The sequence below is a fragment of the Manacus candei genome, unplaced genomic scaffold (genome assembly GCF_025592945.1).
Source record: "Manacus candei isolate 608988 ecotype Guabito, Panama unplaced genomic scaffold, ASM2559294v1 h1tg000072l, whole genome shotgun sequence".
NCBI classification, from domain to species: domain Eukaryota; kingdom Metazoa; phylum Chordata; class Aves; order Passeriformes; family Pipridae; genus Manacus; species Manacus candei.
This window is the reverse complement of record NW_026138120.1, coordinates 1548837-1567184: the sequence shown is the minus strand read 5'-3', so window position 1 is coordinate 1567184 and position 18348 is coordinate 1548837. Positions and strand designations below refer to the sequence as shown.

Below are 18348 nucleotides of genomic sequence, written 5' to 3'. Positions count from 1 at the left end.
CAGTGCCTGTTTTGGGGAATTTCCAGAAGTATCACGGCACAGCTAATACTGCTCTGTTTCCACAAGTTTTAGAACCACTGACACCCTTGTGATTTCCTTTGATCTTCCTTTGCTTTCCCACAGGTGCTACCTTCCCTTTCATCCTTTGATTTAGACACAAGCACTGTCTGGCACGCCCCAAAGAATTGCTACAATCCAACATCACAATATTCTACTGCCTCTTCCCTGACTTTTCGTTTCCATGAAACAAGAACATTACCAGCAACAATTTCAACATCTAAGAGTTCCCCTAGTGCCTGGTTCAATTTCCTCTGAAACATCCCAAATGCCAGGCTAATTCCAAAGACAATCTAATTTAGTGATATCTTCTGATAGATACAAAAAGTTCTAGGTGCAGCCCAACCATCTCTGCATTGGAATCATATTTCTAGACTTACAAGGGAAAAAGAGAAAAGAAAATAAAAAAATACCAAATCCACACACCTCCCTTTCAGCCTGGACTGATTAGTAACTACATCTTTCATGAGAACTGGCAGTCACCATTAATTACCCTCCCTATGTTAAATGATTTATTGAAAGGTGCAGGTCTTCTATGGTTTTCTGTCCTCTTACAGATATTACTAAAATAAGTAGCTCATTTAGACATTCTAATAGCTAATCTAGTGATTTGAACTTTATGTGGCAAGTTTCCCTCAATGTAAACGCAAATCAGATAAATTCCAGAGACATGCAAACCTGCAACAGTTTTGCTGTATGAATTATGTATTTCACAAATCTTCTTGGAGACCTGTCAGTTTCCATAGGCAGTGCATAAGTACCAGAAAACATTCAGTTCAAGGCTCTCATTTTTTTCCTGGCTTTGATTAAAAGAAAACTAGAACAGTTTCTCTCTGCTGTTGTATTCTTTGATTAGGAAATTTGTCAAATACCTTTTTCAACTACTGAACTGGAATGATCATTATTGCTGACCACTGTATATTATACTACTCTTTGCTTTCTTTGACCAGTTAAATATTTCATCTTCTCCACATCTCTTAAATATTCTACACTCACCCTTGTGCCGGCTCAGTTGTAGAATGTTCTTTAAGTGGAAATGAAACCTTCTGTGTGAGGCTTTGCTGTCCTACTTCTACTGTTTTGTCTCCTTGTTAATCATACTCTTTGCTATTGCCCTCCTTATCATGGCTGTAATAGTTCTTATTTCATCATTTAAAACTATTCCACACTTGTGAAATGAAATTGTTTACTCAAAAGCTATTGATGAGCAACTCTGAAAAGTGCCAACAATGTTCGAACTCTATGCATACAGATTTGGCCATGTTACCTTTCCCCAGTACATGCATCTTTTTCTGCACTCAAAAACCTGCTAACTTACCTCAGTAAATTCCTTGGATACCTGTTCCTATTTCCCAAATGCAAACAGGCACTGTGCAGACATTGCCTATACGCTCCTAATGTTTGTTATTAAATTCAGCTCTTCACTTATCCACAAATGCCACAAATCCACTTATAATTGGCTGAGTCAGGCAATGCTGTGACCCCTCTCATATGGAGTTGAGCACATTCTTTTCCATGAGAGGCACCCTATTCTTATACAACAATATTTATATATGGATATAACACATATTAAAAATAAATAAATTATGTATTATATAGAATTCAAGTTTTGTATTGCTTTCAGTAATAATCTCTCCAGAAATCTCAGACAATTTAGTTTCAACTGATACAGTCTTTACCATCTTTCCTCTAAACATGCAAAAAGTATAACTCTAAGCTAATTAAAAGTCAACTTACATGCTGGTACAAACAACGATGGTTATTGCTTTTGCCTGAAAGTTGAATTATTTGCAACTTGTCCCTATTTGTTGAACTCCACGTCAGCTTTTGCTTTCCACATACACGCCACAATTTCCTCCTACCAGAAGGTTCTCTTCTGGCTCATGGACCATTTGTATGCTGGTAGGACCAGCTCAGTCCAAGCATTCAGTGAGGGCCATATGTGGTATTTTACTCCTACTTCAAACAATTTGGCTGTCAAGGCATACAAAATTAATTCTAAGTGCAGGGGAAGAAATACACTCTCTGAAGTTGAAAAGCTTGCCAAAGGGAAAAGTATCATTAATAAGGATATTGCTCATTTACTGCATTCAACTTTTCAATATCTTTCTCAAAGTTCTGTAATAACATATCCAGACAGAACTGAAAAGGATGAAACTATCAGAAACAATGACACAACAAAAAAGGTTTTTTACCATTTGCCAGTGATGAGCACTATTGCAGTCCTTCCCTACCCCAACACAATCTGTGGGAACCCCCCAAATCAGATTCTTCCTTTCTATCCAAAATTTCCATAAAGTTCTCTAAGTCATATGTACCCAAAACAACATTTTCCTACAGCAACATCAGAGACACTTCTCTGTACTTCTCATGATTTGAGTTTGGTTTTGAAGTATATATTTAGGAGTATAGTTTCCTCAGAATCTTCTGTTCTATCTGTAATAGTATACCTAGAAAGTTTACTATCTTTGACCTTCCTGAAGTTATTGGCATAAAAACAACAGAAAGCAGAGAAAGCATAAATGAAAACTACAGTGTTGTGATATAAGCAAGTGTGTGGAATTCGGGGATCATTGAGCTGACAATTTGGACTCTTGTTACAATTGTGAAGAAAAAACATGAATTTCACACACATGAAAAGCAAATTAAGGTCTACATCTTAGCAGCAGATTTTATATATATATATATATATATATAATAAAAGAGTCTTTAGTATGCCAGATGGAAATTTGAATACACAGGTGGCAAGAACACAAAATCCTAAAGAGGAAAGGTAAGGGCTTAAGCAAGAAGGGAAACCATATTCAAATTCTTGATTTTGACAGTGAAACTCAGATTTAACCAAGGTTATGGGAACTGAATAAAGGGAGAAGAATTTCTGGAACAGTAAAGACATGGAAATTAGTGTATCATGGAAAGAAGAGTGAGAGAAAGAAAGAAAATATGGTAGCATATTTAGAGTCTTTTTCCTCACAAGATTGGTAACAGAAAGATTTGTGCAGGCAGGCTACAACTGTATGCCAGGATTATAAATAAGAATATAAAAAGTAAAGGAGAGACACAACCAGATAAAATTATTCAAGGAAAAAAAATTTAATTACAATTAAACATGAGTAATAACATAGTTTGGACAAAATAGCTTTATTCCATAGGCACAGGTTACACAACATAACCTGGGTATGTGGTTCATTCTGTGTATATCTCCAGCCTTCTATTCTGAATACTCTTACCATTAATTTGAGCTGTAAGATTATGCAGATGATGGCTTGAAAAGAAAAGAGAAAGGATTTTTCCATTTTGATGGGAAGGAAAATAGATGCAAACAAACCATGAACAGCCTTTGCTAAAGGCAGGTATTAAAAACATTTTCATTCACGTAACTGTAAGGTTTTTGTTGACAGCATTAAAACCATTCAGGAATGGCTTTATTCAGGAATGAAAATTATTATCTACATGTCAAATATCTCTTATTTCAAACCTTACTGGAAAAATAGAATAATTAGTCAAGTTGACATAAAATTGATATCCAAAACATTAAGAAGTAATAAGTCTTTTTCTGGTCTTTTCCAGAGGAAAAAAATATCCATTTCACTTGTAAACAGATGCACCTAAAAATGGCCTGAAACTGGGCAGCTTTATGCTTCAAAGTTATTCATACTTATCAAATAAAATTTTACCTCACTGAGAAGTAAGGAGAGAAACGACAATTCTGCTTTGTTATAGACTTTCACATCAAGATATTTACTGCCACCCTATCGCTGTCAAATGTGATTATAAACCAGGGATCAGCAAGCAGGAGATTAAAGGCTCATCTGAGAAGATGGAACAAATGAAATTGGTGAAAACTGTTCAGACTGTGTCAGCTTCACAGGAACAGCCATCCAGACAGAGGGGCTATTGGAATGACAGATATGAGTACTCTCGGTCTCTCTCTGGCTTTGAAATGTAAATGAAAACTGCTGGAATCATCAAACAGAAAGTGTTCACTTTTTTTAGAGTTATATATACTGTGGGAGTAACCTCACGTTAACTAGCTTTGTGGAGCACCGGATCAGTGTTATATTAAATGGAGATCCCTGTTAATCCTTGGGTTTTCTCTGCTCTAACTGGAGAATTTTTTCTCCATAGCCACTATACCATTCACTTTCTGTTTTGTAAGAAAATGAAGTACTTATTGTGGTACAGTCTTGCAGACAGGTACATAAGGTGCTACATGAGCACTAAGGTCATTTGAGTATTTGTCTAAGTGAAGCCACTTTAGAGGAGCCACAGCCAGCTACAAAATCTTAGAAACAGACGTCTCTGGCCAGCTACAAAAGCTTAGATATGGAGGTCTATGTACATAATCTTTATTGGGTGGATGGTTGAAGGGTTAAAGAACAAGATTTTATTACTCAAAAAGAAAAAGGAGTGTGTGGGGTTTAAGCTGTGTTTCTCAGTGACGCATAACAGTTATCACCACGTGACTTGCCTTTGCCAATTACTTTTTACTGATTTTACAGAAGGTGCAAGTTGAAAATGGGTATCCTTCAGTTGTTTGATGCTTTCTGAAACCATGATCTTTTTTAACATGTGTAATTTTATTACAAAACAGGAAGTAGTCTCAACCTCTATAAGCAAACAATGTGACATGTTTGAAGTCTCCCCTTTCAAGAAGGACGCCACAAAGAGGAGGCAGACACACACACAGGCACTCCACACTGTACCTAATTCTAATTTGGGAGCTACGTGGGCCCCAATCCATGCCTGTTCCTTCATGCAGAAGAGCAGGTGCAAGTACATTCAGGGCACTGTCTCCCGTAGCATGCAAGAGTCTCACCCAGAAATGTGCTGGGTGTAGGAGTAGTGGATCATCAGGACAGAGCAAGTCTAATTTCATTCTCTGTGAACTGCAAATGCAATTTCTTTTGCTGCATCCTGGGAAAAGTACAGCAGCAAAACTATCCTCCCACGGTGGATTTACTAAAGTGATTTTTTAAAAATGAATGGAAAGAGAGAAAAGGAAACCCTATGCAGAATAAAACTCCATTGCTTGTATATATTTTCAATTATACTGTCTAAAATGAAAGTTCCACTCTGACATTCTAAAATAATTTATTTTCTTTCAGCTATCAGTAAAGATTAAAAACAAAAAAAGTTCAGAGGGGTAGATGGTGTATCACTACACAGAAAGCCAGAGTAATCACTTTCCCTGTTCTCCCCATCCTCCCACATTTTCCTTTATGGGTTTTTCTGCTTTTACTGCCTACATTCTTCACCTGAAGTCAAACCCTCTGTTTACGGCATCACAGTGGTTGCTGTGGAGGTTATTACAATGTACAAAGCCAAAAGTGATGAGTTCAAATTTGGAACAAGCAGTAGTATCTCATGAAATGTGTCTAAAGGAATAGAAGATATTAAAGGGGAAAAAAAAAGGACACGTATATTGCAAACAAGTTAATTAACTTCTTAAATGACTGTTTTCCATTAACTTTAATTACGACAACTGCTTTCAGATATATTACTCCAATGGTTGTTGAGACTTAGTGCTAAACTATACATATGGAAGCAAGCATGCACATGAACAGACAGTGCTAACACAGATGGCAGCAGAGTTCCCAGCCATGCTGCTCAGTAGTGCCTGCTGTGATTGCTGTCGTCTTCTGTAGCAAAAACATACAAACAACAAAGCATGGTAGCACAGACATGCACTGTGCAGTGCTGCTCTGACAGTGAAAGTACTTCATGTCGACCTTCATACAGCACATTCCTCTACACTAGATTCAAGACTCAGTAAGTTATGAGCAGAGAACACACATTCCTGAAAAGGCTGTTGGTTCATTGCAATTCCTTCTACTGCATGGATTGGCTTCATACGCCCCTTCTCAAACACAGACACATTTTACAGAACAGCTGTTGAAGTAACAGTGCTAATTCTCAAGAAACACGTTAAATATTACGAATGGGAGACATCTGTCTTGCCATTTGCATCACAAAGTCAGCCACTGCCAAATTTTCACAACTTTGGTAGCAGATACAGTCCATATTTGTTTCTCTGCATTAGGAAAATCATAAATTAGTTCTATTTACTGAATTAGTTTCTCAAGCACCTTTTGCCCCTAACTTTGACACCTGAAGTACTACTGGGAGTGTAGGGTCCAAGGAAAACCACTGAACAAAGATTTCTGAATCAGATCTGTACTGACAGAAAATGCTTACCGACCTATTTGTTAAGAACAAAACCTGCAAAGGGCAATGGGACAAAGATAAAATCAGATGTCAGATTTAAAGAAGAAAAACCCAAACAGTTGAGAACAACACAAGCAAGAGAAAAGTTTCAAAACTGAGACTTTAATGGCCACAGGGCTCAATGAAAGATCTTATCAAGATGTTATTAAGCAAAGAAAGTGAGTCTCTCAACAATCTTTTAACATGACTGCCTTGAAAGTGCTGGTGGCCCAATGTATCTTATTGCATGTTTGCAGAAGCATTAACAAAATACTATACCAAATAGCTGAATTTATTAGGATATGTTAGGCAATGGCAGTTAATAACAAAAATTATAAAGTGCTTCCTTGTAAAGAAAAACAGTACTCTTTTATACCAGGAAAATATGTTACTATCAAGGTTGCACTATAGCATGCAGGCTATGCTGCATGGCAATTTTTACATAGCAATATTGTTGGAAAATAGTGAAATTCACTAGTAGGCTTGTGCACAAGAAGATACCAGGACATAAAGATGTAATGGAGCTGCAGCTTCTTCATCAGATTCCTTAAGCCAGACATAGGGGACACCCAGAGAAACCCACTCACCCTGTGAGTCACCATGTGGGTGACATGTGGAACATCAGAACAGGTTGTCATGCTACTGCCTCAAGGCTGGGACCAAGAGAGTACTGAGAGCCCAAATCCAACAGGACCTGCAGAGTTCCAGAGTTCCAGTCCTCACCAAAGAAGCCAGACAGAGATCCCAGAAGGTTTGTGAAGGGCTCCTGGTTTTCAGAAATACGTTCAGTATTTCTGAATATACGTCCGGTCTGTAGCCACAGAGCTGCTGTGTGGTTACGACTTCCTTGCTCTTGGCTGCAGAGTTCAAGGGGTTCAGTTAGAGTTCACTGAAATGCAAAATATTTGGTTCATGGACCATTTTCATCTCCTTTTTTCTTTTAAATTTATTTTTAAATCTAAAATTTAAAAATTTTAAATTTGGAGGAGTGGGTGATTCATAGGAATACCCTGACCTTGTATTTACTTCCACAGATTTGTAGGCAAGTCCACCCAGCAAGTACAGGGACAGGAGGCACACAAGCTATCTCTGGCAGAACCAAATGAAACGGCCTCTGCTACAGAGGCCAGTGCAGGGATCCATGCAGACAACACTGAAATAGATCCAACATAAGCTGTCTTCATTCAACATTTTTGAAAAGGTACACACCAGAGACTGGTGGTCTTACTCTAGAAGAGAGTGAAAGGTAAAAATAAATATTGAGTCTTCACCTCTAAGTCAAGTCCAATGCATGTAGGATACAGACTCAGTATGATTAAGGAAGAGACAAAGCAATACAGAGGGGTTTGAAGACTAATCCTTCAGTCCTGTGAGAGATCCAAAAAAAACCCCAATCAAAACAAACAAACCCAAACAAAACAAGAAAAATACACCCACTCTCTTCCCCTTACCCCCAAAAAAGTAGACAAAAACAACACAGCAAAGCATTATCTTTCAGACTCCACAGTGACCAGAGACCTCTGTGCTATAACTACACTGGAACAGTTCAATTACTCAGGTTGCCAAGACCCTTCTTATCACAAAATCTTATATGTACTTATGATTTATGCAACGGATAATTTAAGGGCCAGATAACTGGCATACTCTTCTGTATTTCTCAAAAAGTTAACTAAGTTTCTAGATGTACTCAGATTAAGGACTGCAAGCCTAGGAATAGTTATTACTCCTCTTATTCAGAACGCCATGCATTTTAGTAAACGATTAGCTTTCCATGGTATCTTTTCTGGAACATTTTTAAATAAGGCAGCTTGCACTATGTTTTGCAAGTGGTACTCAGATCATCAGTGGAATCATTTTTGCACTACTTACTCTTGGACTGATTTCTAGGAAGATGGTAATTTTCTAAAATTCCCTCTTTTCCAAAGTTATCAGGGTCTATTTTGAGTTTCAACTTTCGAAAAAGTAACTAGATTTTGTGCATTCTTCTTCCTTGAATGTTTTCCAGATTGGACTGAAGAAAGCCTTGAGCAACCTGATCTGATCTCACAGCTGACATAGGGCAAGAAACTGGACTAGAGATCTTCCTTAGGATCCTTTCAACCTGAGCTGTCCCATGCATTCCTCAGGTTTCCACTAGATATACTGAATACAATCAAGACTTAATGAATCTAAATATTTTCACGAGATCTTAAAAAAAAAACCACAAACCCCCCAAAGAGTCATATACTATTGTCAAAACATATATAATTTTGCCACTTTCCTCTTTTTACACTGAGAAAGTCATAAAAAGCTATTTGAGTTTGCAGAATACAAAAGTTTTCAGCTAAAAATGTCCATCTGTCATCAAACTGGCATCATTGTGGTACAGAAATAAGAAGGAAAAAAAATAGCCCTGAATACACCTTCAAGTTTACCCTTGCTGCAATGGAGCAACTGCTCAAAGGTATCAAGAACTCCAAAAAACTCCCAGGTGACACTTAATCATGATTTCTGTGAGATCATTTGTGTGTTGATTCCCTGGAACAAATGCTAAAATGGAAGAATTCCAAAAGCCTAAAAAATAAGCTCACTGACTGATCTGATGCATACAGCAAGGACCTGCAGTTCACAAGGTCAAACCGTTCCAAGATCAGAATCTCACTCCAATCACTACAGTTTCTGCAAGGTGATTCTTTTCCCACCTGCACATTTGAAACATAGTCCCCTCCCAAAAATTAAGGTAATTGAGCTGGGACTAGCTTTCCAGCCTGGACACTAAGAAAACAAAAACTTCACACACCAAAAAACAATACCCCAAAAATGATCCTGTTCTAATCAGGTCACTACCACTTCTCAGTGAAAAATAATAGGACATCCTCCTGTTGCACAATGAATAAAACCAGCGGTAAATTCTTTTTTGCTTCATTAGAACTTGCCTTTGTAGGCCAAATGCTTGAAGCAATTTAGGCTGCACCCAGCAGTACCATTAATACAAACAACTGACCATTCCTCAGGCTATTTCAATGATATCTGAAATCAATACCTGGACTGGGAGCAGCCTACCGTAGAGAATCTACAGAACTCCAATGTCATCCAGACTGGAATAGACCGTGTTTCCCTAATGCATATGTTATGTTCTAAAGAGTACTTCCCTCCAGTTTTTAAATGGATTTACAAATCTGAATATCTCTCAGAACTCCAAATAGCTAGAAAGCCAAAATTCACACCTCTAGGTTAAATAAAAATTGAAGATTGTGTTCCCATTCCCTCTTAATTCAGGCTTGAACATTACAAGCCACACATTAATGGCATCAAGACTTGATTATCAAGATGTCTTATATTCAAAAATGATACAGAAGTCTTGAGACATTCTACCCAGCACAGAACACAGCTTCTCATCTGTTTTGAGGTCCTGGCTGATGTGAATGTATTGCAGGGGCCCCTTGATCTTTCTGTGCACAGCTTCTCATTACAGAACCTCCTCTCACTTACCTCCTAAAAAGTTCTACTCACACCCACTTCTTGTCTAGCAGAAACCATGACCTCCCACATGAAACCACAGTGACTACCAGCCCAAAAGATGAAACTGGTGAGGACATCTGGTTTATACTACACAAATTTACTCAATCCAACTTCTGGAGAAAGAGTATATCTTCTCAACCTCCCATTCCTCCCCCTCACTACAAGTGCCAGCAGTTTAGACAGCTCTGTAGTTTCAGAGCTTCAGAGCGATAAGTATTGAACAAAATACCAGAATGGTTTGTACAGCAAAGCGCAATGCAGTCATTGACAGTAGCAAGTCTTTTTTCTTACTCCTTTCCACAGGCTCCTGGGCTCCTTATCACAAACTAACAGTTCTACTTCAATCTGCCTTCAGGACAATGTTCTACCCACTAATTCCTACACCTCATTTCTACTTTTCGATACTTTCCATGGGAATATGGGATCAACAACTCAATGAAAATTGGTCATAGAGAGCACATAAAAAATATTCTTAGTCATTACAGTGCACAGGATCACAAATCCATCTTAAAAATAACATGTTTTGCACAATATTTTGGGTTACTTTATTAAGTACATCCTTCAGTATTTACCTTCCAAATGGAAATAAAGAACATAATCTCAATGATACTACTATAAAGTTAAGGCTAAATGCTTCTTAACAAGTCAAGGAACTGCCAGTGTAGTACCTTTTTAACAAAAGGACATTTATTTTCAAAACATTCTGCTTAAATAGCAACCAGAGTGCTATCTTCAAGCCCACTCACATGGCAAGAGGTGTGAATTTTCATTTGCTGGCACAGCCTCCCTGCCACGTGGCCTCTTCATTTTTACCATGTCACTTCTCTAAATTAATCAAAGAATACCATTATAATTTTGTTTCACTTGTTACTTAACGCTTCCAATTTTAATCAGCACCAATTTAAAATCCATCAACAAAACAGAATATATCAAAGTGAACCTCCAATAACAACATTCCTGGTTCAACTGCTATACACATATGTGTGCTGCAATTCTGCTGTGATTTTGTTTGACTGGAAATATTACAGCCTCTACACAATGTCATATACATGAAAACAGAAAAATCAAAATGCTACCTTACAGTTTCATGAGAAAGAGAAGTTGAAACCTGAAAGGATAAAGATATTCCAGGTTTGGCGATGGCTTATGCTTCTACTGCTCAGAACAGCACTGATTGAAGTCCAGACCAAATACATATGGGAAAGCAGTCAAGAGTTGCCACGGTTCCAATCAATTATTATGGCGATGTGACCAAACGAATTCAGTGCATAAACAGACATTACAATGATAGCTAATGGACAAGATGATTCATTGTTTTAACATGGCAAGGCTAAATGGAAAGACAAAGGCAGAGACACTAAACTGAATACTAGGATTGGAACTTCCAGATGCAAGTGTAAAATGCCTCTGAACCAGGGTTACTCAAAATACAAAGTACTTCAGAATGTACTAAATTAGACAGTTTCTATAGTTCTATCAGTCATCATTTCACCTAGCTTCAGAATTTCAAACAGCAAGACCCAAATTATTAAGGAAAGTGATCCTTTTTTCCCCTTTTAGATCACACCTTGTATTTCCTAGCAAGGTGATTTGTGACCTCTGTCTGTTCAAATACTCTCTAAAAAAAAAAAAGTCAGAAAAATATATCTGGTTATGGAATGAAGGGGAAATCTTTGGTTTCTAAATTACATTTTTGTGCCAAAATAAGATCTAAATGAATATCATAAAACTGTATTCTGAGTCTGCCTCTAAGATCTAGATGGTGAGTTTGTCATTCTGTTGTAAATTCAAATTTAGAATATTACATGGATGTGTAGCTCTGACTACGTGTAATTATACAAGTTGTAATGCTAAGTTTTATCAGTATCATAAATATCCTCCTTTATGAACTAGGCACTCACCAGGGTATTCCCCTTTTAACAGTGAATTAATTTGAAAACATAATAAAACAAAAGAAGCAAATAAAAAATAAAAATTTAAAAAAAAAAAAAAAAACACCAGAAAGAGGCAACAGCTAGCACTCGCATCAAGGAAAAGAGGGAAAGACTAAGCAAGTCAAAATATGTTTGGTAAACCAACCCTTCTTATTCTCCAGGTCAAACCCTTTATCCATCCATTTGACCTTCACAGCAAGGTCTGCATTACACACAGCAAACACACTCACTGACTAGTGAGACCCCAAAAGTGTCTCAGGAATCAAAGTGTCAGTAGATCTAAACAGAAATAACATCAATATTCACACTTCTTCAACATATAGGCTAAAAAAATACTTTAATATTTAAAGTCTACCTGCAGATTATTCCCACTGATCACAGAGAATTTGTTTACTTGCTTCAAGAAGAAAATTTCTATTCCTTTATATTAAGTGTATATATGTAAACATATATATACAAACACCTACATGAATTTTAGACATTTATTTTTACAAATACTACAATAAGGCATGTGTAAAAAGTGAGGCATGGAGAACTACACCTCCACCAAAACAGATTTGGTTATGACTGCCTCAATATGACCCAGGAGAAGCATTATTTCCCAGGAGAAAGAGAAGGAAAAAAAGGAACAAGCCAACAGAGAATAGTGAAACACACTGTTGAATATTTCAAGAAGAAATGTGCAAAGATGAGAACATCTGAAACTGGAAAGCTCAAGTACAACTCCATTACCCAAGTGTCAAGCGTGGAATTAGTCCAGTCCAGGAGTTGTTAGCATACGTGCATACAACAGGGTTTACAGAAGGAGAAAACAATGGACAGGTTTGTAGGGGTTTTTTCCCCCCCTCTCTCCATTCTCTCATCAGTTCAACACCTTTAGAAGAGCCCACTTCTCTGCAGTGATAATATATTGACTTCTACCCTTGCCATACCAGAACCTTTCCATTACACCAAACAAAAAAGGTAACAACAGTTTTTGTCTTGTTCTGTGACAGCTCAACAGGTGAAAACTAAAATTAGTCAGTGGGTCCAGGTGAAAAAGAGGTTTGCGTTGTTATATCTCACGTTCATTCATCCATCCTACCTTGGCATGATCCAGCACATTGGCACTGAAAACTGATTTCACTGTGCTGGTTGAAGCACAGAGGACTTCCACTTCCCAGTCTAAATTTGGCACATTTTGTGAGCGATTTTTAAAAAATCAAATAAATTAAGAAGTCGTTTTCTGCCCAAAACTACACCTATGTGCACAAACACACTCCTATACCTTCCTCCAGCACTATTTACTTGTGCTGGTTTTCCCTGGTAATTGTTTTAATAGTAACTTTCGCATATATTTTATATCCCTTTTAAGGCTTGGTTTTTCTCCATAAGTTATTTCTGGTGGTATCAAGTAATTTAAAACATATTTCTGATTCACAACCTCTAGTCACAAACTTTCCATATCTACTCCTCAAGGGAGGAGATTGTTTCATATAAGAATTTCAAAGTTTTCTTAAGCAGTACAGTAAAATATTACTTGATTTGCACTGTGGTTTTCATTATGCTACTCCTTAACATCTTCTGCTTAGAGAGTGTCTGTAATAGAATTCTGGCTATAGCTGTCCAGCTCAGTTTTCAAGTTCTAGGGAAGTTTTACAGATAAGGTGCCAACACAAACCCAACATTAAATCATTTAAAAATAGGCTTTTCACAAGACCATTAATTTTAATAATTTTAACAGGATCTGGAACTTTTTGCTGGAGTCTTGACAAAAACTTAATTTACTGTCTAGACCACAATGGGTGGAAATGCTAATTCTACTTTATATTGCTTTACATGGTATGAAACTACAAGAAGTGTAAAACAAGAACTTCTGCACATGAGATCACAGGGCAATTTTCATATTTGTGTTTTAAAGTATTTGAAAAGTATAAAAAAGTCTCCATAATTCCTCACCTAACAAGTGAGAAGAATGTCAAAGCTGAAAAATATTTGTAACTTGGCTCAGTTAAATGGCAGGTTTGCTCAGGTGCAACCCAATATGCATCCCGCCAATTTAGACCCTTAAGTGATGCCCAAATAAACATATCTTAATCCAAATATACACAGAAATATTGTGCTTGTGTCAATCATAACAGTGCCGTTGAGATCCATAGAGCTATGACACTTTTTACCAACCCAGGCTGGTAGCCCATTGAAATGGTTTTGCAGCAAAACCAGAGAGTAGGAAAGAATATTACTGCCCAATATAGAAAGTAATTCATAGTTCTGATACATCCCAGTTCTCTTGTGAATAGTTCTCACTTCACTTTGATAACTGCATGCATGCACACACGAATGACTCAAACCTGTAAGTCTGTTTGCCAGTTAAAAAGTGTTGACAGCTCATATACTACAATTTTACTTTTACATGTATCTTACTTATAGCCTCTCTAATGCTTTGGCTTAAACATTTGAAGTAAATTTTCCATTCCTGCATGAATTGATCAATACTGCTCACAAAAGCAGAAATTTACTTAAAAGTCCCTTCTTGGAAAACAGATTGTTTCTGTAACTTTGAAATTTTTGGATGCATACTAAAGTAATAGTGATTTTTGATTTTCTACCCAAAAATTTCCTTATAGCACACAAGCAGTATCAGGGACATGCAAATTAGGTCTAATTTCACTTTTTTACCTTACATTTGGAGCTGTTAAAGGTTAGTAAATAATCAGGTAACTAAATCTAGGACACCCTGCAAAGACAACATAGCGGAAAGAGTGCTTATTTTTAAATCACAGTTGAAAACTAATTGGGATGCAAACTGTATGGGCTGCAGTGTAATTTAGTGTTCCACATTGTTGCAGCAATTACTTAAATGAGAATTTAGTGTCATATAATACTTTAGAAAACATTTATAAGAAACAACCCTGATAGACTGAAACACACCATACCTTTTTTCTTAAGGTGAATTAGAACTAAGTTATAAAATAACTCCCTAATTTAATTAATTTATGGTAGACCTACTTTGATAATATATAAGTCACAGCAACATATGCAGGATTATAAACTTTGCCACAATTGCATAGCTGAATCAGTCAAATGTTTACAGTTTGGTCCAACACATTACACCACACCGTCTGTGGGTTCAATTCTGGCTCAGGTCAGTGGCAAAATCCCACCAACTTCACTACATCCACAGTTTTGGTCTGTGTGCCTAGCTACTGTATAATACCCACATATAACAGGTATACAGTTTAAAGGAATCCCATCAACTATTTTTCCCATGTGAGTTATTCCCCCACAAGCAGCATTACACTCAGAATTAATAGGATAAATATTTACAACTAGTTTTAAACAGCCACTTCTATTCTTTAACTAGATAATCTTTACTCAGACTTTTAGTCTGCTTCCTCTGGCTTGTGAAGCAATCACAAAGAAGCAAAACAGAAAAGGAGGTGTTGCTGTAAAAGCACTCTGGCTCAGAAATATCCAGGTGACAGGCAGTGAGAGAAACGCTGAATTTTCTTTCATTTTAGACCTGCACTGGGGGTATTACTTTCATAACAAGCATCTTCTCAAAATGCCATCGCCTGAGATGCCAGGCTCCCCATCGTCCCAACATCTTTTTCATCAGGATTACTGCATGAGCTACAGTGCCCTGTGGACTTGTGAAGAGTACAAATTACTCCTTCAATTATTTTCTCAGGAAAAGACATAAAGTTACTTTGGGGACTAACATATCCAACAACAAACCAACACAACGCAGAACTCAAGCACAACTTAAACTGTTACTTTACCCTTTAGGGGTTAGGTCAGAGACTTCTGCAAACCCACTTACCCAAACAGAGACTTAAAACCCAAGGGGAACACACAGCTAGAACAAATTCTAGTGAGATTTCCAGATATTGCAATCAGATCCACAAACAGTTGGGTTTGTTCCTCAAAGCAGACAACGGTGAGAGCCAAGCAGTACAGAAAGGAAACTGTACAAGGCAGATTTGGCTCTGGATAAACTGCATTCAGTGTTCAGAACACAAGGGTCATGAACCTCAACACTTGTTTTCAATAGTTCGTGCAACACCACTCCCTTCTATGTCTTCAAAGTCAGGATCTGATTTTGGAAGAACTGTTTGTGTGCTGCCTAGCCTTGGAAGGGAGCATCTATCTCCCCGAAGGGAGGAGGAGACAAGACCACACAGGGCAATATTTTCAACAGTGCTTTCCGGGCATTAAGATCATGAAAGCCAAAAAAGGTTTCGGGGACTCTTCCCAGGTTCAGTGGCGTTTGCCAGGTTGCAAATGCTTTCTACAAAAACAATGAAAGAGCCGCTATCAAAGCAAGATGCCAAAACGCACGCGAACACTGTTCCTCTCTCCTGTCCTCGGCAAATAAAAGACATGAGGCGTAGGACCGCGGAATTTGGGAGCAGGGAGTTCCTCTCCCTCCGCGCCCGCTGGAGGGGAAAGGAGAAAAGGATCCCCCTGCCCCACAGGAGCCGAGCGGGTAAAACAAGTCACAGGCAAGTTGGCCCCGGGGCTGCCCCGGGCGGACCTCGGGACTGCCCGTCCCGCCCGGTGGGCGCCCTGCCGAGCCCCGCCGCGGCCGCCCGCTTACCGTGCCGGGGCTGGGGCTTGCCGCCCGCCGGCTTCTCCTTCCTGCCTCCCGCCGCGCTCCGCATCCGCCAGCACGCCGCCCCCCTGCCCAGCCAGCCGGCCATGCCGCGGGCGGCCGCGCTCCGCGATTCCCAGCGGGAGAGCGCGGGGGCGGCGCTGGAGCGCGGGACCCGCTGCCCGGCGGCGGCGAAGGGCGGCGGGAGCAGCGCTGTCCCGGCGGACCCGCCTCCGCCCGGGCCGGTGTCAATCAGCGCGGGCGGGCGGGCAGCACCAAGCTCCGGGCAGCACCGCCCCGCGCCCCCCGCCCCGCTCCCCGGGGACGGCGCCCGGCCCCCGGTCCTCTGCCCCGCCGGGTCCGTGCGCCGCCCCCTCGCTTCGTACCGTTTGGAGGGAGAGCATCAGAGGCGGCGGCGATGGGCTCCCGGGACCAGAAGGCTTCCACGCTTGGCAAATGACAGCCCTCGGCACAAACCTCCTCCTGCCCGCTGGCTAGTCCTCCTGCAGCACCTTCTCTGAAAAACATGTGTACGTTACCTCCTGCCATCAAAATCATTGGTTGTGCACACTCCTGACTCCATACCGATGAGTAACTCAACCTGAGATTCCCACTTCCCACAAGCCCATGTGTGGTGAGACGGCAGCCTGCCTGCCTCCCTCCCTCACCTCCGCGGAGTACCCTCTTCTTCCTCGATAGAGTCCCGGGGACTCCCCCCGCAGCCGAGTTCCTCCCCTTGCTTCGGCATGGGGCCGCCAAAATTTCTGTAAAACGATTACTGCAATGCAAGATACAGAATGTTCTCTGAAATTTGTTGTCTTAACATCAGATGTAATGATGAAAAAGTTACAGGCGCGGAGAGATGCAATTTTAGCAAGTTTCAGACAAGAAAACGTAGTTTGAAATGCATTTTTAGTCGTAAGGATTTGGCAGAACAGGGTGTTTCCTAAGTACAAATAATGCACATAGCTTTTGTTAGCAATCTTAGTAATAAACCCACTTGCATATCAAACTATAGTAGTCACTGCAACAGCCCTGAAAAGTTTTTCCATGGTCAATTTTTAATTCTTCATGCACATATATATCTATGTGAAATCAACATTTTCACAAGTGTATCCTTCTTTCTGTCTGGACATTGAAATACAAAGAAAATTTTGCAGAATTTGTACTGATTGGAAGGGCAGGTAGGCGGGGGCAAGAATCACAGAATCAGGTAGGTTGGAAAAGACTGCTGAGATCATCAAGTCCAACCTATGACCTAACCACTTTGTCAACTAATAAGCCCTTCTCTCTGTGCCACTATATTCCATCTCTCTTTCCTTGACTTCAAGAAACTTGTGGAGAAAGATAATTAGGGTTTATTGTTATCATAACTTTAAAACTTATTATTTGGAAACTGACTCAGAACCAAGCTGCACTTTTTAAATTCATTTTTCATTTTGAAAGACTCTTTGGCTTTGAAATTCAAACAGTCAAGGTGTAAAGGAGCCTTAGCCTGCCACATAATGGCACTGTTTTGTCCTCTAGTTACAAATTATCCTTTTTCTTTTCGATGCCAATCTCCTCCAACAGCCCCTTTTGAACTCTTATCCATCCTAAGCCCTGAACTCCCCCAGTTCCAGCCGTTCTGCCTCACCTGTGAATTCCGACTTGCAGAAGCGAGTCAGAAGTGTGGTCTGCTGAAGCTGATGGTGTTTGAACATGCTGCATCAGGGGTGTTTTTCATTAGCACTGAGAATGATTCATGTGAACAAGGATCACTGACCTTGACCTGACATGCACAGATACACCCCGTGGTGATGAATGTAATAGAATAAACAGTTAGATATGACTGCTTATTCCCTCTCCTAGTGTTGTTCTTGCCCAACTCTATTTCACTAGAATACAAACAATGACTCATTTGCTTACCCTCATAATATCACATTTAGAAACCTTCTATTCATCTCCGCTTGAAGGATCTTGAATAAATATACTCCCCAAATGAGTTAAATCACATACATTTTTATCACGATGCTGTTTCTGTTGTTATTGATAAAGACTACACAAGTGGGTGTGTGGTGTATCATGTTACTGCAG

At 39.3% G+C, this 18348-nt stretch overlaps 1 protein-coding gene across 2 annotated transcripts in view; it reads right to left on the bottom strand.

The window, feature by feature from the left end:
- The window catches only part of ZNF385D (zinc finger protein 385D), a 417123-nt gene extending 400308 nt beyond the window's left edge, over nt 1-16815 (bottom strand). The window contains exon 1 of one of the 2 annotated variants that reach the window (XM_051808381.1): nt 16659-16815. In XM_051808381.1, the coding sequence (XP_051664341.1) occupies nt 16659-16800 (142 nt within the window). In that variant the 5' untranslated portion in view covers nt 16801-16815. Of the gene's footprint in view, nt 1-16278; nt 16382-16658 lie in introns of those variants that run through there. The other variant, XM_051808383.1, reaches the window with a different exon arrangement.
- Between the last annotated feature and the right edge of the window lie 1533 nt (nt 16816-18348).